Source organism: Choloepus didactylus, chromosome 3 (genome assembly GCF_015220235.1).
Source record: "Choloepus didactylus isolate mChoDid1 chromosome 3, mChoDid1.pri, whole genome shotgun sequence".
In the NCBI taxonomy this organism is placed as follows: domain Eukaryota; kingdom Metazoa; phylum Chordata; class Mammalia; order Pilosa; family Megalonychidae; genus Choloepus; species Choloepus didactylus.
The window spans coordinates 166,800,407-166,822,495 of record NC_051309.1 but is presented as its reverse complement, the minus strand read 5'-3'; the positions used below and the strand labels follow the sequence as shown (position 1 = coordinate 166,822,495).

The window sequence follows — 22,089 nt, the reverse complement described above, 5'->3', positions numbered from 1 at the left end:
TTTCAGACATATGGAGTATTTCATTCAACTTACTAAAAAGAATATCTAATTAGGCAGTGTAGACAAAAATTAAGGCAGTAAATGGTATTACACATAATAGTTTTGACTTTTTCTAACTATAAGTTTGTTTTGTAGTGACTGTAACTACTAAAATGGCTAAACTGAACTGGAAAAATATACATGGGATATGTTATTTTTAACTTACTCTCCTTTTAGGTAGTTGCAAAAAAAAAATCCCTGAATACTATATAGTTATGATGAGTGCTATCATAACACCAGTCAAACATAACATCTTATAAGTAGTACTAAATAAGAGTAAAAGGCCACATTCTTGTTCTTTTCAGTAGAAAGGCATCAAAACTCAAAAGAATCAATTAGTCTTCATGTCTGAGGAATTAATACCTACTCTAAATTTAAGAAACACCAATTTTTAAAAAAATTTTTTAGTAGAAAACCTGCAATATGATACAGTACACTGAGTATCAATCACACTTATTTCCCACCAAACACTGGGAAGCAGTAAAGCAGCCATTAGGCTTTTAAAGGCTATTTCCAAACATTTATGTGTATGTTCATGTGCATGATAGAGTCTTCAAATACATACTTAGTTGTTCTTAATATTTAATATTTGGATGAAACTAAAAAACATTATCATGACATGGCTTCAATCTCTGAAAAATCATTTACAAACCTGACTTTACTTAGGTAGACAGCTGAACTTGCATTGTTGTACTTTGCTGAACACTGTAAACATGGCTATTATCCTGCTTTTCATCTATCAAAAATGGTGAAGAACATATGTCCTTTAGTTTATTTAAATTAATAAAATGACAAGCACAATTACAGGCAAATGACATTTCAGTACATTTTGTTGGATACTATAAAATAATTTACATTTTCACAAGCACATAGTTCCTTCATCATTGAACACTTTAGTCCACATAATCAAAATCTTCTGGAATTCCAAAGGTTTTATCAATTTTATTTTCTTCAAACCCAAATTTTCTTTTGGCCCAAGATTTTATTGCAAAGATGTTATCTATAAAGAAAATTGAGAAATATTTTTGAGAACTGAAAACACAATCATAAAACATGTCAAATATAATTATCATCATAGTTTTTTTACCTCCTATTACTTCCAGAAGAGTCAAAACAAAGAATCATCTGTATTATTAAGATTAATGGCAATTTTAAAAAAAGCGTTGTTAACAAGCATTTTGAACAAGTAAACAGATTCTGTATTTTAAAATTTAGCATGTTAATTGACACTGAAAAACATTTGAGTTAGGAATAACCCAAACAAAGGAGAAGGTCAATGGTGCTTTTTCCCCATTTCCACAGCAGAGGTCAGGACTCTGTTACCTCAGGAATTAGTTTTGCTCCCAGAGGGATCCCATTCTCTCCAGGTCAGCCCTCCCTGCACTCTACCCCCACCCAGAGTAACAGCATCCAGACAATCAGGCCAGAGGGAGGGAGCGGGTGCAGAGGAGAAAGGGGTCCTCTGCTCTTAAGACTGACAAGAACAGATGTGTCTTCAGCATCCCTGGGGGGAATTTAACATACAAAAAAAAAAAGTTTTTTTATCTACTTAAAGGAATTTATCCTAAAGAAATAAAACAAACTGTGTACAAAAAATTTATGACCAAGTGTTTTATTCCAGTGTAATAATAGAAAAAAGAAAAGCAATATAAAAGTCTAATAATAGGGAAAGGGCATTTTACATTTTCTTTAATATACATATGCCTCTTTTATAATGAAAATGTAGGATAAACATGGAAAAATAATGGTATAATAGTTTATAGTCTGTCAGAGTATTTCATAAAATGTCAGCCACTGAATTAGCAGTGACATGAAGTAACGGGTTAAAACAGGTTCTTCTGGAGTTTGAGTATCCTTTTTAAAGACAAATTTATTTCAAAATTCCAGGATTTCCAAAAATTCTGTACCCATCAAACAACAAATGATTATCCTCTTTCATATTATTTCTATGGAAGTTTAACTCCAAGTATCAAATAACAATAAATAAATGTCTGGAATAAGGTTCAATTATAAAGTGAACACTGCTGCAATAAATAGAACAGTTTTAACAAAACATCCTCATTTCTTTTAATTAAAGAATTATGGAATGTCAACTGATGCTAAAATGAATCTTTACCTTTTCTTAACAATCTAAGAATACTAAAATAATACCATGAGGTACAGGATGATCTATTTAGTTTTATCGGTGTATGCTCAAACAGTACAGTCTTATCAGTCACTGTCAAATATTTACAGAGGACTCACTGTATATAAGACAGGTTATTATGTGTATTACAAGTATTGTAGAGTGTGAAAAGCCTATGAGTTCAAGTTGACATGAAAGAGAAAAATCATTGCTTTATTACTAAACAATTCCAAAGTGATGTGTGTTAAAAAAGATGAAGTATTTTGTGTACAGCTTCCAGATAGGCTCCATGAATATAAAATTTCCAGCAAATAAAAGAAAACATACAAGAGAAGGAAGTAGTACATGGCTTGGGAAAAGGTTTGGAGAGAACAGACTTCAAACCTGGATCAGGAGAGGAGAGAAGAAAATGAGGCATCATAGTAAAACTATTGAATAGCCTCTGTGGGAAAGATTTCCTAGTTCACATGAGAACAAGAAAACATTTTATCATAAATCTTCAAAGATTAAAAACAAAAGAACAAACAAATAATACTGCCTAATGGACCAATTCAAAGAAGACTGATTAAACATTTCCTTTGGCCACTCGATGTGTGCCTTCAAGATGTTACCCACAATCTTGTTAGTTCATTACCTGTCAAATAATTTTCTATTAATAGACATTTTTAAAGATGGAAAAAAGTTAAAAAAAATAACCTCAAGACTGGTAGAATTATTGTTAATTTATATGGCAGCACACTCAAGATATATATATATAAATAGGATTCTACCATCATTGGTAATGAGTCCATGTTAGGACTTCAAAACATCCTCTTCCCCCTTACTCATTAAGATTGTTCCCATAAACATTTATAAAAACTCCACTATCTATCTTAATTATTAAACATGTTTTCACATGATGTAATTTATTAGCTTATATTTAAAGTACACTTAATGTCACAAAACATTTAGACATGATATTGATAGTTATGTTTCCTTAGGTAATCTCTCTTCTATAAAACTGAGAACCTGAACTACTGATGGCAGAAAATATTCTAAATTATAGATAAATTTTAGGGACTTTTTAAGTAAAAAGAAACCAAACCTTAATTAATAATTATATGATAATTTTTAGTTCTAAGCATTACTGTTGTTTTGTTTGTTTTGAAGACAGGGAGGTGTTCTGAAGGTGTACTTTGCTTCATCTCTTATCTCCATCTTTTCATAACACTTGTTTATGGAGAAGGAGTAAATTATAACCTCAAAATGGAAATACAGTTCTTAGCAGCTATTTCAGCTTCTCTAAAAATTTCTTCCTTCCTATATGATTTTAAAAGTTCCAGTTTCTTTTTCAAAAGCTAATAAAATAGAAAGAATAAAAAGAGCTGTCAAATCTGTTTTTCTAATTATAACTTTGGAAATTTATGATCATCAAGTGGAAACATAGAAGGATTTTTTAAGAGGAAAAAGAGAAAAGGGGAATATTTGTTTATCTGTGTCTAACACTGTGCTAGAGGGTTTACAAACTGTCTTATTTAATCCTCCCCAAATGCTATGAGGTAGCTATTATTATCCACATGAACAGATGAGGAAACAGGTTCAGAGAAGTTCAATAGGTCACACAGCAAATAAGGAACACAGCCTGGATTCCTTCCCAAACTAAGTTCCTCCCCCCAAACACACATGCTGCCTCTTCCTCTTGTTTGCTGAGGGGCTCTGTTGAGAACTATTGGGGGAAATCACCTTATGACTCTTAACTTATTTTTAACCTAAAAGTTCACTTGCTTCTTTTTTCCTGTTCAAAGTTTTATATTTCTCAAACCCATACAAGGTCATTGTACTTTATTGGGCACACATTTTGTTATTCCCTTTTCCTTAAGGTTAGTTTGCTATTTTTATACCTGTCTGTTCTTATCACTAAAGCATCATATTATTTAGGAAATGACTTCGTAATAATACTGCAATTTGATAGGAACCAAAGGCCAATTATATTGACTTAACCAGAATATTTAATTCTAACATAGACACAGAGAAAAAATTCTTCAGCTTCTGGTGAGTATAGAGAAGAAGAGAGGAAACCTGGCTCAAATCTCTGTTCTTCCAATGACCAATCATCTTTCACTTACGGAGTCACTTCAAGCTTTTTGCATCTCTCTGTCAATGCAATCTTTTCCACGCTCTCCAAAGGAAACAGGATGAGGATAAGTGATACATGTGAAGGCATTATAGACTCTCCCAGGATGGAGAAGTTCAATTATTGTTATTTTATAATCAAATACTAGAAAAATGTCAGTGTAATTTTCTGACAGGTTTTAACAATACTAGTCATAAATGTACATAAATCACAGCAATTATTTTTTATTAAATTTCTCCTAAACTTTAAGATACTAAGTAGATAGTACCTTATTAATTCCTACTTCTTAGAATATCTCTGGTATAGACCAGAAAGTGTAACCATTTGCAAAAAGCTAGGCATAAAAGCACCTGCATTTCACATTATTAATAAGTGTGATGGGAGTTTACCCATAGTTAAGAGGCAATTTGATACATACCAGTCCATCTGTTAGCAGCTTCTTTGGCTACTTTATTTGCTTGACCTGAAAAACAAAATAGATTTCATCCATCTATAAATTCACACCTTTTCATATGAACAAAAGGTTATACAAATAAAAAGGCTATTAAAAATGCTCAAATAGTGACATAAAATTATATTTCACAAACCTGCTCAACATCCCAGGGAAATTTTTGCAAGTTGTAGTTATATAGTTATGAATATTAAGTCAGTGTGAACAATTTTCCTTTCCTAAATGTCCATCATCATTGTATTCACTCTTTTAAAGACAACATATAAGTTTAAATGAGATGGGTGTTGAAGAAAACATAGGCAGAGAGAACCTAAGATGGCTGCTAGGAGAGACAGGGAAAAAAAACACCTCCATGAAAAATACCAGATAAAAGCCAGAAAGTGACCCAGAACACCAATTCCAGCAATGCACCAGCGGGACAAGGTCTGCTAAATCCACAGGGACTGTGCACTCAGTGAAACCGGGAATCTGCATTCTGAAACCAGTGAGTGAGCCGGCTGAATGTCCGGCAGCCACGCTGCGGTGTGGGGAAACTGTGGGTTGGTGTTTGGAGGCGGACTAGTTCATTTTTAAAAAACCCAAAAACAGCTGCAGATACTGCAGTGAGAACCACACAGTGAAGCACGGCAGGAACGAGCTGTGTGAACACCTAAATATCTGGCATAGAAGATAGCCTTTCGCACACGCGCTGCTAATTGTCTGAGAGAGGAAGGCAGAGGTTAGCTAAAAGGGGAAAAAACCACGCCCCTTGCAGCCATCTTCCCAGAGGGCTGGGAATGCTCCTGCCTGGTGCAGGCGCCACAGCCCAGAGCCACGCCAAAAAATCCAGTGTGACAGGAAGTGTTTCCAGCAACACACGCACACGCTACAACATCAGGTGCGGACAATAGCCTTTCTCACACCCACAGCTAATTGCCCTGGAGCTGGGAAGGTGGAGCTATGCGAAAAGGGGAAGATTAGCAGGCCCCATTCAGCCATCCTTGCAGCGGGCTGGGAATGCCCACACATAGCCTGGTAGCCCAGAACTTCACTTGTGACGTAGCACAACCTTCCCTCAGTAGAGGCCCTAGAAGGGCATGGCTTGGAAGAAGGACCCACTTGGAAATCCCAGGGTCCATATGCCAATACCAAGGACTTGTGGCGAGACTGAAATGAAGGTTTAGACTCTTGAAACAGCCTTAAATCTCCAGGAACACCTGGGAGGTTTGATTATTAAAGCTGCCCTGCCTCCCTAACCACTCAGACACACACCCCACATTCGAGGCGGACAGCACCAGCAACACACCCAAACTTGGTGCACCAATTGGACCCCACAAGAATCAGACCTTCATACACCACAAAGACAAAGTTGGGGAGAACTGACTTGAGGGGAACAGGTGACTCATGGATGCCATCTGCTGGTTAGTTAGAGAAAGTGTAAGCCACCAATCTGTAGATCTGACAAATTAGAGACTGGTATTTTACAGACCCTGAAAGAACCCTATTAAGTAAAGCAAATGCCAAGAGGCCAATAACAACAGAAAATCTTAAAGCATATGATAAAAAGAGATGATATGGAGAACCCAAACCCAAACACCCAAATCAAAAGATCAGAAGAGAACAGTACTTGGCGCAATTAATCAAAGAACTAAAGTCAAAAAACAAGAGCATGGCACAGGATATAAAGGATATGAAGAAGAGCATGACACAGGATATAAAGGACATAAAGAAGACCCTAGAAGAGCATAAAGAAGAAATTGCAAGAGTAAATAAAAAAATAGAAGATCTTATGGAAATGAAAGAAACTGCTGGCCAAATTAAAAAGACACCTGATACTCATAATACAAGATTAGAGGAAGCTGACAATGACTCAGAGTCCTCGAGGACCACAGAATGGAAAATGAAAGAACAAAAGAAAGAATGGGGGAAAAAAACGAAAAAAATTGAAATGGACCACAGGGATACAATAGACAAAATAAAACGTCCAAATTTAAAACTCATTGGTGTCCCAGAAGGAGAAGAGAAGGGTAAAGATCTAGAAAGAGTTGAAAGAAATTGTTGGGGAAAACTTCCCCAACCTTCTACACAATATAAATACACAAAGCATAAATGCCCAGTGAACTCCAAATAGAATAAATCCAAATAAACCCACTCCAAGACATATTCTGATCAGACTGTCAAATACTGAAGAGAAGGAGCAAGTTCTGAAAGCAGCAAGAGAAAAGCAATTCATCACATACAAAGGAAACAACATAAGACTAAGTAGTGACTACTCAGTGGCCACCATGGAGGCGAAAAGGCAGGGGCATGACATATTTAAAATTCTGAGAGAGAAAAATTTCCAACCAAGAATACTTTATCCAGCAAAACTCTCCTTCAAATTTGAGGGAGAGCTTAAATTTTTCACAGACAAACAAATGCTGAGAGATTTTGCTAATAAAAGACCTGCCCTACTTCAGATACTAAAGGGAGCCCTACCAACAGAGAAACAAAGAAAGGAGAGAGAGAAAGAGAAATTTAACAGACATCTATGGAACATTACATCCCAAATCACCAGGACACACATTCTTCTCTAGTGATCACGAATCTTTCTCCAGAATAGACCATATGTTGGGACATAAATCAAGCCTCAATAAATTAAAAAAAAAAAAATTGAATTTATTCAAAGCACATTCTCTGACCACAATGGAATACAAATAGAAGTCAATAACCATCAGAGACTTAGAAAATTCACAAACACCTGGAGGGTAAAAATGAGGGAGAGATGAAAACATTCCTGGATAATCAAAAACTGAAGGACTTCATCACCAGTAGATCAGTCCTATAAGAAATGCTAAAGGGAACTGTGCAGGCTGAAAGGAAGGGAAACTAAACAATTGACTGAAACCACATGAAGAAATAAAGAGTTCCAGTAAAGATCACCTGGTAAATATACATACCAATACTACTGTATTTTTAATTTGTAACTCCACTATTTACTTCCTACAGGATCTAAAATACATGAAGTGTAATGATAAATCAGTGGTTTTAGACTCAATGTAAAATATGTAATTTTTGACAAGAACTACATAACGGTGGGGGAATGGAGGTGTATAGGAACATAGTTTATGTGTCCTATTGAAGTTAAGTTGGTATCAAAGAAAACAAGATTGTTATAGATTTAGGATGTTAAATTTAAGCCCCACGGTGAACACAAAGAAACTATCAGAGAATATGATCATAGAGATGAAAAGTAGAGTATGGGTTAGGAGAAGTGGGGGAAGGGACAATGGGGAGTTAGTAAGAAATGAGTGTAGGGTTTCTGTTTGGGGTGAAGGGAAATTTCTAGTAATGGATTGTGGGAAGGTGATGGCATTGCAACACTGTGAATGTGATTAATCCCACTAAATGAAATGCTTGGGAGGGGCTGGAATGGGAAGATTTATGCTGTATATATGTTTCCACAATTAAAAAAAAAGAGTCTAAATAGATAACAACATTTAAATGCCATAGATGATCCTGGATGAGTTCTAAGAATAGAGGAGAAAAGGCTCAAAAGGACACAACTGGGACATGAGAAAAAAATGAAATACAGAATGTAAGCTTTATATCAATGTTAAATTTCTTGAACTTCTTAACTACACTTAATGTAATCATTAAGTGGGGCTTAAATTTAACATCCTAAATCTATAACAATCTTGTTTTCTTTGCTACTAACTTAACTTCAGTAGGACACATAAACTATGTTCCTTTATTCACATAAATGAATATTCTTGTTCATAGGAAATGTATATGTGAATTATATTATTTGTTCAAGGATGTGTGCAACTTGCTCTCATATGTTCAGAAGACAGAGCAATAGATGATGGATGATAGATAGGGAGGGAGGGAGGAAAAGAAAGAAATGGTAAAGTGACAAAATATTAAAGTTGGTAGATCTGGGTATCGGTGGAGGGGGATTGCGGTAGGCTGGAGTTCTGTGTATGGGGTTTATATTATTTTTGCAACTGTCCTGTAAGTTTGAATTTATTTCAAAATAAAAAGTAAAAAAAAAAAAAAAAAATGAGATGGGTCTCTCGAATAATTTACCACACCAAAAGAGAACAAAATAATTTAAAATTTTAACCAATATAATCAAATTTTAACCAAAAGTATAGATTATCAGAGCAGGGTTCGAGAACGGAGAGTTCATGCCTAGTAGGTACAGGGTTTCTATTTGGTTTGATGGGAAAGTTCTGGTAACAGATGGTATTCAGAGGGATATTAATCCCATGGAATTGTATGCATGGGAGTGACTGAGATGGGAAAGTTCAAATTGTATATATGTTTCCACAGTTAAAGGTGGGAGGGAAAGAGAGAGAGAGAAAAGACACAGTAACAACTAAAGGCAATGTATGACCCTGGACTGGATCTAATAATGGAGGAGAAAATGCCCAATAGGGCATTATCGGGACATATGAGAAAAATGGAGTACAGACTGAAAACTTTGTATCGGTGTTAAATTTCTTGAATTTGATAACTGTATTTAAAGTGGTTACATAAATGATTATCTTGTTCTTAGGAAATGTACATGGTAATATATAAGTGTTCAAGGAGCATGATGCATACACCCTACTGTCAAATGTTTAGAAAATAGAAAGATAGGTGATACAGCAAATGTGGTAAACCATTAAAAGTGGGTGGATCTGAGTTTCTGGATGGAGGGTATGTTGGAGTTCTCTGTATGGGATTTGTATCATTTTTGCAATTGTCCTGTAAGTTTGAAATTATTTCAAAATAAAAGGTTATTTTTTTTTAATTTAATGGTAAGAAATTTATTGTAAATATATTAGAACTCAATAAACCTGACCATTAAGAAAAAAATTAATGGTTAAGTACATAAAGTAGCCCTGTAGAAGAAAATACTTGCTTTGTATTTAGTTATATATCTTGCTATTAAATGTACCTATATTATGTCTTTCAAGTTAATCTACAAAGCACATAATTTTAAGTTACTAATACAGCCACAAACAAAAGCAACAATCACTTTTTAAATTGAAATAAAATTCACATAACATAAAATTCACCATACTAAAGTGTACAATTCAGTGGTTTCTAGTATATTTGCAAGGTTGTACAACCATCACCACTATCTAATATCAGAATATTTTCATCACCCCAAAAAGACACTTATTGGTAATCACTCTCTATTCTCTCCTCCTGCCAGCTCCTGCCAACCACTAATCTATTTTCTGTCTCTAAGGATGTGCTTATTCTGGATGTTTCATATAAATGGAATCATACTGTGATAGAATGAATTATATACCTCAACACAGACATATTCTTAATCATAATCTGCATCGCTATAGGGGTGAACCCTGTGTAAATAGGACCTTTGAAAATGCTATCTTAGGGTTAAGGTTTAAAGTTAAGGTGTGACCAATTAAAAGCAGGGTGGGCTTTGATGCAGGTTACTGGAAGCTGGGATCAGAGATGGCCACAGGAAGAAGCTGGAAGTCAGCAGGAACCCAGAAGAGAAAGGAGACAACATTGCCATGTGATGGAAGAGCCAAGGAACCCCAAGGATTGCCCACAGCCAGCGCCAGGATGCTACAGTCTTCATGGAGAAAGCAAGCATTGCAGATATCTGTATCTTGGGATCTTCTAGCCTCAAAACCGTAAGCCAGTAAATTCCCACTGTTTAAACCAACCCATTGTGTGATATTTGTAATAACAGCTAGGGCTAACCAAGACACAAATGTGATATGTAATTTTTTGTGTCTGCCTTTTCTCATTTATCATGTTTTTCAAGGTTTATCCATGTTGTAGTATGTATCAGTATTTCATTCTTTTTATGGCTGAATAATATTCCATTGTATGGATACACCACATTTTGCATATCCATTCATTATTTGATGGGCATTTGAGTTGTTTTCACTTCTTGGCTAATATGAATAATGCTGCTATGTAGAAGGAAATACCTAAAACTGTTGAACTGCAACCCAGTATCCTTGATTCTTGAAGACAACTGTGTAACTATATTGCTTACACGATGTGATCATGTGATTGTGAATACCTTGTGGCTTATACTCCCTTTAGCCAATGTACGGACACATGAGTAGAAAAATGGGGATAAAAAGTAAATGAATAATGGGGGGGAGGAGAGGTATAATATTTTGGGGTGTTCTTTTTTACTTTTATTTTTATTCTTATTTTTATTCTGAGTAATGAAAAATTTCAAAAATTGTGATGAACACACAACTATATGATGATATTGTGAACAACTGATTGTACACTTTGGATGATTGTATGGTATGTGAATCTATTTCAATAAAATTGCATTAAAAAATAATGCCACTACGAATATTCACGTTCAAGTTTTTGTGTGGACATGTGTGCTCACTTCTCTTGGGTATAGACCTAGGAATGGAATTGCTGGATCATATAGTAACTCTATATTTAACATTTTGAGGAACTAACAAACTGTTTTCATAAGGAAATGCAACCAAGAATAGCCAAAACAATGTTGAAAAAGAACAGCACTGGAGAACTCACACTTCTTGATTTCAAAAGTTATTACAAAAGTACAGTAATCAAGACAGTGGTACTGGCAAAACAAGGGAGTCATTATACAATCCCATCAGCAAAGGAAGAGGGTCCTAATTTCTCCACATCTTCACCAAAACTTTTATTTTCCATTAAAAAAATTATAGTCATGCCTGTGGGTATGAATGGTATCTCACTGTGGTTTTGATTTGCATTTCTCTAAGGCCTAATGATGTTGAGCAGTCTTATCAGCACTTTTTGGCCAGTTTTACATCTTTGAAGAAATTTCTATTCAAATCTGTTATCTATTTTAAAAACTTGATTTTTTTTTTAAATTGGTGAGTTTTAAGAGTTTTTTTATATATTTTGGATACTACACCTTTATCAGATATATGATTTTTCTCCCATTCTTTCAGTTTTCTTCACACTTTCTTGATATTGTACAGTGATACATAAAAGTTTTTAGTTTTTATAGAGCCCAGTTTATCTATTAATTTGGTTGCTTGTATTTTGCTGTCATATCTAAGAAACTGTTGCCTAATCCAAGTTCACATAGATTTACACCTACTTTTTTCCTAAAAGTTTTATAGTTTTAGCTTATATATTTAGTTTTTGATCCATTTGAGTTCATTTTTGTATGTGGTGTGAGGTAGGGGTGTAGATTCACTTATTTGCAAGTGTCTAGCCAGTTGTGCCCAGTACTAGAGAAAAGAATATTCTTTCTTGATTGAATGGTTTGAGCAAACTTGTTGAAAATCAGTTGGATTTATTTCTGGACTCTATTGCTTTGCCAGTACTACACTGTCTTGATTACTATACCTTTGTAGTAAGTTTTGAAATCAAGAAGTGTGAGTTCTCCAATGCTGTTTTTTTCAAGATTGTTTTGGCTATTCTTGGTTGCTTGCATTTCCATATGAATTTTAAGATCAGGTTGTCAATTTCTACAAAAAAGGCAGCTGGATTTTTGAGAGGATTCCACTGAATCTGTAGATCAATTTGGGGAGTGTTTCCATCTTAACAATATTAAATCTTCCAATCCATGAACATGGGATGCTGTGCTTGTTTGAATCTGTTATGCTCCCACAAAAGCCATGTTCTTTAATGTAATCTTGCGGAGGCAGACTTATTAGTTTTTTGATTAGGATGGGACCTTTTGATTAGATTGTTTCCATGGAGATGTGAACCACCCAACTATAGGTGAAATCAAAAGTGATTTAGATCATTCCCAATGAGATGTGACCATGCCCATTCTGGGTGGGTCTTAATTAGATCACTGGAGTCCTGAAAGAGAGCTCACAGAGAGAAGGAGCTCAGAGAAGCTGAGAGAGACATTTTGGAGAGAAGCTAAGATATGTTTGCCCCTGGGAGAAGCTAAGAGCTGACACAGACCTAGATGCTTGGAGATGCTGGGAGATGCAGACAGAAGGACACTGACATGCTATGCTAAGAGATGAAGCCCAGAGTTTGTCCTGGAGAAGCTAAGAGAGGACTCCCAGATGCTTAGAGAGAAATGCCCCGGAAGAACCAGGCAGAGAGCTGAGAATAGTTAAGAGAGATAGAAGCCCAGAGACATTTTGGAGAAAGCCATTTTGAAACCAGAGCCCAGGAGCAAAGGACCAGCAAATGCCAGCCATGTGCCTTCCCAGATGACAGAGGTGTTCTGAATGCCATTGGCCTTTCTTCAATGAAGGTATCCTCTTGTTGATGCCTTAGTTTGGACATTTTTATGGCCTTAGAACTGTAAATTTGTAACCTAATAAATCCCCTTTATAAAAGCCAATCCATTTCTGGTATTTTGCATAACGGCAGCTTGAGCAAACTGGAACAGATACCTTTCCATTTATTTAGGCCTTCCTTAATTTCTTTCAAAATGTTTTATGGTTTTCAGTGTACAATTCTTTACTGGTGTTCTCTATTTGATGAGATATCATCCTTATAGTTCCTTTAGTTCTTTAGACATGCTTTCCTTCAGCTGACAGAGCATATATAAAATAAAGTTTTGTCTAAGTAACTCCAAAGTCTGGGCTTCCTCAGGTACAGATCTACTAATTTCTTCTTTCCTTTAATGTTTTATTTTAAAACTGGACATTTAAAATAATATAATATCAGATTCTCCTCCCCTGGGTTTGCTGTTGCTGCTACTTGTTGAAGTGGTTGCTGTCCGATTAGGAATTTTTCTGAACCATTTCTGTTAAGTCTGCATTATTTGTTGCATGTGGCATTGAAATCTTTACTCAGTTAAATAAATGGTTAGCTGTTAATGATTATACAGAGATTTCCTTAAACACCTCCTAGTCTTTGCTCTGTGTGTGTTTTGGACCACGCCTTCAACACACAGATTACAACTTTACACTAGCCTTCACTTCCTGCTTGCATAGAGTATCAAAGTCAGTCAAAGGTGGGAGCTTTGGACCTTCTCAGGGGGTTCCTGGCATGCATGTCAGAGTCCTATGCATGTGAGTGGTCTTCTAGATTCCCAAGAAAATGTTAGAGGTTTTCAAAGGCCCTATGGCCATCTCATTGTTCAGCTTCTCCTTTAAAGCTGCTGTTTGCCCAAACTGCTATCCATTGTCTTAGGGAGCAGTGAAGTTAATACTCTTACCTGTAACTGTTTTAGACAAATGTGCCCTGGGTAGAGGCTTTTAACACTGGACAAATAAATAAAAGTCTTTGTATTCATGTCTTCCATGGACACCAATAATGACAATTCTTTGGGAAAAAGGCTTTGAAAGAACTCAGCCCTGTTCTGCTTCCTCTGGTACCAGGAATGTGGGCTGTTATTTTCAAGTTTACCATTAAGTTGGAGAGAGGGGATTCGAGCTAGGACAAGGTAAAACATCGCAGACCTTATTGTTCCTATTCAACATTCTTGAACAAACACTCTGTGAACTGCTGTAAACTTTTGGTTAATTTCCAGAGTTCTGAAAAAGTTGATTGTGACAATTTCTGGGGATGTTTTGTTGCTGCTTTTATGGAGGGGCATATTTTCAGAGGTACTTACTCTGCCGTTTTCACTGACATTCTGGCAGGTCTTTGTAAGAAAATTTCTTAATTTCTAAGACTCTGAAGTATTTTTTATGGGAATTTAATTTCTTCTATAATTTGTTTTACCTGGTCTCATTCAAGTAACAGAGTAGCTAAATTAAATTATAAAAAAATTAAATTATTGCCTTTATGTCTCACTTTTTGGATATGTACAATTAATCTTGTTAGTACTTGCTTAATGATATTAATAATTCAACCAGCATGATGAAACATAAGTATTTCCTGCAGGCAGTATTGAGAAATAGGTAACAGATAACATATAGCCATATCTACATGAACATAAGGATTATGGCTTTTACCAGCAGATAAATTGCATTCCAAAATAAGCCAATGGCAAATTCAAGATTAGGCTGATTGTTTTTAATATGGGTGCTACAGTAAAGCTATTAAGAAATGAATCCTATTAAAGTTAATTTTTGAAACTCCTAATTCTTTAATCTAGTATAATCTGCTTTGATAGCTGAAATCCTATGAAACTCCTCACTATCAAAAAGCACATTTTAAAAACAATTTTATTGGGGAAAGGGGGTTTTAGAGTGAGTAGAAGGTACAAAATGGTGGCTCACAAACCAGTTTTGCATAATTTAAGAAATCTGAATGCTCTTGGTTCTCCCTATTCTCACACTCAGAAGCTTCACTCATTCATGTGTCTGCCTGACCCCTGAAGGCAACTGAGTCTGCAACCCTCGTGAGTTTCAGTCTTGCAATAATCTAATCTGATTTTTCCCTCTAATGTTTTAAATTATAAAGATGCTTTTACAACTATTAAGTATATTTTCTAATGATAAATTAAAAATAATAAATTGGTTTAGCAGACTAATATAAACAAAATTAAACATCATTAACTATATGTAAGAAGAGACCAAAACCAATGCATTCCTACCAGGACTGTCTAATAGGACTTTCTGCAGTGATGGGAATGTTCTATATCTACACTGTTCAAAATGGTAGCTGCTAGCCACATGCGGCCATTGAACACTTGAAATGTGGCTAGTGCGACTGACGAACTGAATTTTTAATTTTAATACATTTAAAGTTAAATAGCTACATGTGGCTAGTAGCTACTATACTGGACAGTCCAATCTAGACCACCAAGATAAACTGTACCTCATTTGTTTACTGAAGGTAGTTGTGAAGAGAATACAGGCACCCAATTTTGTGATCCATTGAAGCCCAATAAATAGCTTTCTCTCAATCACAGTCATTATTCCCATTATGATCAGATTATAACCCATAGTACTCCATCGGAAGCAAGTACTATTCCCCAAGTAGTCAACTATTTTATATCTAATTAAAACTATGGTAATGCTATAATGTGGCCCAGAAATGAAATCTTGCTACTAACTAGCCAGCTAAAATTTCTCATGTCTTTCTGTCCTTAAAGTTCTTTTATAGTTCTCAAATATTCACATTCCCCAGAGGTGGCAAAACTTTCTACCAGGTATAAGAGTAAAGAATCTCAATGACCAGAAAGAATACAGGGTTTACTGAAAATTAATTTCATTCGTGCCCAAGTCTCTTATAACCTCTGCTACCCTGTTTCTCAAAAGATGGCTCTCCCATTCATTTTACTCACCAAAAAAGAGGCCACTAATTATTTCTTCAGCTTTTAAAACCCCACTCCACAGTTCTATAAATCCTTACCTGCCCTATCTACCACCCAGGTCTAATCCCTTAAATTGTATTTGATCCTCTTCCCTTAAAGTGTCCTCTGGGGTCCTGCTCCCTACTTCTTCAATCCCTTTGTTAATAACGATTCCTTGTTAGCCTAAAAATATGCTCAAATTAAAAAAACAACAACGTATAAAAAGTCACTCAAACTTGTATTTCTCCCTACCACTCTTCTCCCTCCTTTAAGAGCTACATTTCTTGAAGAAGAAATCTACAATAGCTATACTCACTTCTTCACCTCCCATTAACAACGTGGCATCAATACTCATCATCACACTGAAACTACACTAATTCACTATTCACATTCTGTCAAATCTTGCAGCTACTTCTCAGCCCTTTCCTTACTTAACTTCTCTGCAGTATGGTGACAACCCTGACCATTCTCTTCCTTGTAATTCTCTCTTTCAGAGATTTTTTGGAAACTCTTCTCTCAGAATTATAATTCTTCCCATCATACTTTATCTACAAGTTTTCTTAAATCAGACTTCTGTATTCTTGCAAGAGACTACTACTTTTATTTCCCATAGGCATCTCAAGATCAGTCTCTTCTCTCATAAATATGCTCTATACCTAATTAAGAAATCTTTGCGTCAACCTAGAATCTTCCCTGTTTCTCTGTCCAAATGGCCATTTAGTATTATTGATTCTACTTCCTAAGCACTCCTATAATCTGTGATCCTTGCCACTAGTCATTGCCATTGAAGAGAAAGGGAAGTTTAAGGTCAGAACCTTGATGAATATCTGTATTAGGGAGAAAAGGCAGCCAGCAAAAAAGCCCAAGACGACTGAATGGTCAAAGTAATAGGAAATTAGATCAATGGTACAGATACCAAAAGAAGATAGTTTTAAGAAGGAGACAGTTGCTAACTCTTGCAGAAATTGAGGCGGTTAAAGCTTTAAAAAGCTCTCTAAATTCAGTAATAATGACATCACTGGAATTTACTATTTAAATATTTGTTTGTTTTAATTTATTTATTGCCTGCCTAGATTCCAAAAGATTTTGAAACAGCTTACAACATGAATGTACAATGAAATAATAAAACATATACAACTAAAAATGTAGAACCATGGAAAAGTAGAATAACAATATTTCAGACATGGTTGGGAGGCTGTAACAGGTTGGGTGGGGAGGCAAAAAATTCCAGAATGGAGGTGAGTGATAGATTTATAGAAAAGGAATTCTTAAGTGACTATTGGATATATAAAGACAAAGTAGAGGTTAAAGAGAAGCATGGGAGTGAGATAGATAACTAAAAGGCTGTGGTCAGAGAGGTTTGTTTCAAAGCTTGAGATCTTGGGGTCCCTGATAAGATTTAAGATATGGCCAGGCTGAGAGAGAGCTGTAATGAAAATTATCGTTAATAAAGAGACTAAGAAACCACGAATCCATATTAATGAAAGGCTTATAAGAGAGGAGAGGCGTTATATGAGATTATGACAAATATTTCAGAACACATCAGGTAATGAAGTGTTCACAGCAGAACACTGAAAGCAGTAATGGAGGAAGGGTTCTCTGTCTGATTCACCGAGTTCTAAGGAATGGTGAAATTGATCTTCTTCAGAGAAGGTTTTAAGTGACATGATATCATCAGGAGAAAGCTACCTTAGAGTTAACATAGAAACCTAAAAGGAGGATTCAAACAAAAGATCAAGGAGAGGCAATGTATAACTGGAGGTACAATGAAGATTTGTGCGTCAGGAGGTGGGCTGGACTGGATAACCTCGAAGAGCACTTCTAGCTCAGTGCTAAGATAGTATAATTCAGTGAAAGAGAAAGGGAGTGGTAGAAAAGACACTGATTTTCTCTGTTGTTTCTCTGTTTTCTATTTCTTTGATTTATGTTTTGATCTTTATTATTTCCTTTTTTCTGCTTATTTTTTTGAGTTTAATTCACCACCCCCACACCAGTTTCTCAGCATAAAAGCTGAAGTTATTAATTTGAGACTTCTTCTTTTCTAATACAGGCATGTGTTATAAAACTTCCCTTAGGTCCTGCTTTAGTGGCATCCTGCAAATCTTATGTGTTGTTTCTATTTTCAGTCTGTTCAAAATACTTTCTAATTTCTTTTTTTGACTTCTTTTAACCATGGATTATTTGAAGAAGTGTGCTACTGTTTCCAAATATTTATGGGTTTTCCAGTTATCTTTCTCTTTTTTATTTCTAATTCCATTGTAGTCATACAACAGACTTTTTATGATTTAAATACTATAAAATCGATTGGAATTTGATTTATAAACCAGAATGTATATTTGGCTCTTGTTGGGTAGAGAGTTTAAAAAATGCCAATTAGGTCAATGTGATAGAGTTGTTGATTTCTACTACAGCATGTTGGTTTTCTTTCTACTTGTTCTATCAATCTTTAAGAAAGAAAGGCATTAAAATTTCTGACTATATTCTTGATTTGTTTATTTATTCTTACAGTTTTATTAGTTTTTATTTCATGTACTTTGAAGCTCTGTTATTAGGTGCATAAATGTCTAGACCTGTTAAATCTTTTTATAAATTGACCGCTTTATCGTTATGAAATGACATACTTTATCACTGGTAATAATTTTGCTTTGATATCTACTTTGATATCAGCACATCTATTCCGGCTTTTTTTTCACTAATGTTAATATATCATTTCCCATTTACTTTTAACTTTTTGTGTCTTTATATTTCTAGTGTGCTACTTGTAGACAGCATATAGTTGGGTCTTGCTTCTTTATCCAATCTGACAATCTTTTTCTTTTAATTGGGATATTTAGGCCATTTATTTTTAATGTGATTAATTCAGATGGCTCAGTTTAAGTCTACCATTCTACTCTTTATTTTCTATTTGTCCCATCTATTCTCTGTCCCCCTTTTATTCTTTTACTGCCTTCTTTTGGATTTAATATTGTTTACGATGACCTCTTGCGGTCGCGGTTACTGCTTCTAGGGGGAGTGGCGGCCGGTAGCTGAGCCCTCAGCTCTCGGGGCTGCTTAAAGGGTACCGGCGGCGGGGGCTCTTTCCCGGAGGCGAGGGCGAGGCGGAGGACTTGGCCGGGTCCTCGGCGGGAGGCGTGCAAGGTGTGGAGGGCGGCGATAAGGACAAGACACTCTTCATCCAGTAGGAGTATGCGCCAAAGAGGCTTTATTCAGGGGTGATCACAGGTTATATCGGCTGGTAAGAAGGGCAGGGCTGGAAAGGAGGTGAAGTAGCCTTAAATGGCAATATTGAAGGGAGAGGGGCTAGGATTGGTTCTGAGAGGACGCAGGAGCCGTTGCAGCGGGCGGGAGTTGTTCTGGCCACGGTGCATGCGCGCTGGCGGTGGCAGGAGTTGCCTTGGCACAGGGGAGTGTGCGGGTAAGATAAGGAAGTGAGGAAAGGGCGGTTGGGAGAAAGGCGGTTTCTTCCGGCAAGCCTCCTCTGCCAGTGGCATTTTGGGTGAGGAAAAGGGAGCTGCCTTGACCTCGCTCCCCAGGCTCGGGGGGGCTGCAGAGGGCACTAACGCCCGTACCTACTACCCTCCCCAGGGGGTGATATCAGGTCCCCTGGCCCAGGCCTGGTAAGTCGAGGTACAAGCTCAGTCACCCGCAATTCCCCTTTCTTTTCTAATTAGAGGAAGAGGCTTTACCGGAGAGGTCCGCTAAGGGTGAGGGAAGGGGGAGGTTAGGGAAGGGAAAAAGGGGTTGACGGTGGCTCAGCGAGGCTGGAGCTCAGTGTTGGTGTGGTGCCCGGGCGCTTGACAAGGGCTTCGCTGCAGCAGGCTGGGCGAAGGTGAGGGGTTTAAAGTTCAGGGGTTCAGAGAAGCTGGAACTCGAGGTGAGAGCGATGTTCAGGTGATTGAGAAGGGCCTCGCGGTCGGCGGGTTGACCGGTGGCGTTGAGGTCGCGGAGGGTTGGCTGTCATCTTGGAGTGGGGGGCGTTAGAGGTGGCGAGTCGCTGATACTGGATTTGCACGAATGAGGAAAAAATGGCATCCGTTTGTTTTCTTACAAGCTGGACAATTTTGCGGATGAGGCAGGGTCCTAAGATGAGAGCTAGAATAATTATTAATAAGGGGCCAAGAAAAGGAAGGATGAATGGGAGGATGGGAGTGAAAAAACTGGACCAATAACTGGTGGCTTCACGATCTCTTTTGCGCTTTTCCAGTCCCTCTCGGACCCTTTTCAGGCTGTCCTCGACGAGACCTGTGGAATTGGCATATACACAGCACTCTTCTCCTAGGGCGGCGCAGAGGCCTCCTTCTTTGAGGAGGAGAAGGTCAAGACCTCGGCGGTTTTGGAGCACTACCTCAGAGAGGGAATTGACAGAATTTTTTAGATGGTAAATAGCGTTTTGTAAGTGACGAATGTCCTCGTCAACAGCCGCCCTGAGGTGAGTTAGGGCGGAGCCTTGACTGGCTAGTGCAGCGATTCCGGTGCCAATGCCGGCAAGACCTAGGAGGGAGGCAATTGTGAGGGCGGTGATGGGCTCTCGCTTTTGCAGAAGGGCAGGAGCTGCAGTTCTTTCCAGACGGAGGAAGAAGTCTTCTTCGCTGTGGTATAAGACCCTAGGGATAAGGACAATTAGGAGGCAAGTTTCTTTATATTCACTGATGATATTCGTGCTGAGACAGGGGGTAAGTCCTGTAGAGGAGCAGAGCCATTGGGAGGAGTTATGAGGAATGAGAAATTTTGCTGAGCTGCTGGGAGATGAGTAGCTGGCACAGGCAGTGAGGTCGGGAGAGTTACTGGAGCGAGGGCGGACGCACTTTCCCGTATAGGAGACTGAATGAAAGGTCAGGGGGACGGCAGAGGTATTCCAATTGCATTCTAAGGGGCTGTTTTCTGTGCTTTCTGAAAAGGAGAGGTTGGAGGCAACGGGCTCGTACAGTGAGGAAGAGGTAGAGAGGCAGAGCCAGCAGGATGAGGTAAAATTGGGGTTGGAGGAGTTCACTGAGGTAAAGGCGGCTTGGATGAGGCTGAGGAGGGGAGAGGAATAACGAGAAGGGGGCAGAGGAAGCTGGGGTGGTGGGGTTTGAGATGTAGTTGAAGTGCGTTTAGTCGGAGCTAAGGTGCGGCTGGAGGGCTGTGGAAAAAGAGGGTTAATGACTCTGTTGGGACCAATATTAAAGGGCCTTTTTATAACAGTATTTTTCTTTGGTTGGTTTATAGCCTCCTTTCTTATGAATATAAGGGTTCCCCGATCGAACCCCGATAGCCAAATTCGGAAGCCCCAAGTTTTACCCAAGAGCCAAGACGTATCGGCAGGGTTTTGTATGGTGAGCATTAGTTTTTTAGGACAAAGGTACCTGTTGAAATAGCGATAGCCTGAATTTTGGCAAGTATACGGGATTACTGCGAGGTTTAGAAATTTGTCAGGGACAGAAGGTTTCCAGCCAGTGGCTAATGTTTCACACCCCCAGTACGGGCAGTAATAGTTTGTTGGGGATTTGCAGTATGATTTTCCAGGATTTGAAGCTGGACACATATAATAATCCTGAATATTTAGGCTGCCTGGATAACCAGGAGGTTTTGGATTAGGAGGGACAAACAGATCAATGGCATAAAAGACGAAGGAGGGAGATCCCGCTGTGGTGTTGGAAAAAATTATTGTGGAGTCTTTCCAACGCGCAAGGGTCCACTTCCAAGGCTGGTGGGGATCGCCCTGGGTAGAAGAGGCAAGAACTAACATGACCATTAGAAGGGAGGTTATGCTTGGGTGAGGGTTGAGAGGGTGTATGACATTGGTTTTTGCCTGTTTATAGAGGCGTATAATTTCTCTAATTTCTCGCCGCTGCTGCGCTCTGCTCGGACTGGGGTCTAGGCCCAGGTGTACTGTTGTCATCTGGTGCACCAGGCTGCGGAGACGACGGCGTTCCCGTCTCGTTGGACGCGTGGTTGCTGGTGGCGGGCCGGATTGCCCTTCCTGGGATCCATATTGGTTGTGCTGCATCATCTGGGAAAACACAAGCAAACCCGCGCCCCTGGGCGAGAAGTGGGGAGGGACCTTTCCAGGTATTATTCTCCGGGTCCTTCCAGTAAACCATCGGGGCCTGGGTGGGCCTATACGAGGGCCCCCAATGTCTATGTAGGGGCGAAAGCCCTTCCTTATTGAATGTGAGTAGATTAAGGTGAATAAGGGCTGCTATAACAAGGTCCCCTGGAGTTGCCTGGGGGAGCATTGCCCTTTCTTTTTCAATTTGTATTTTTAA

At 37.9% G+C, this 22,089-nt stretch overlaps 1 protein-coding gene across 1 annotated transcript in view; it reads right to left on the bottom strand.

Annotated features, from left to right (window-relative positions):
- Window positions 1-638: 638 nt before the first annotated feature.
- MND1 (meiotic nuclear divisions 1) overlaps window positions 639-22,089 on the bottom strand; it is a 97,244-nt gene continuing 75,793 nt past the window's right edge. The window contains exons 7-8 of the mRNA XM_037829088.1: window positions 4,696-4,740; window positions 639-1,039 (exon numbers count right to left, since the gene is read on the bottom strand). Of these exons, the coding sequence (XP_037685016.1) occupies window positions 933-1,039; window positions 4,696-4,740 (152 nt within the window). The 3' untranslated portion in view covers window positions 639-932. The remainder of the gene's footprint in view (window positions 1,040-4,695; window positions 4,741-22,089) is intronic.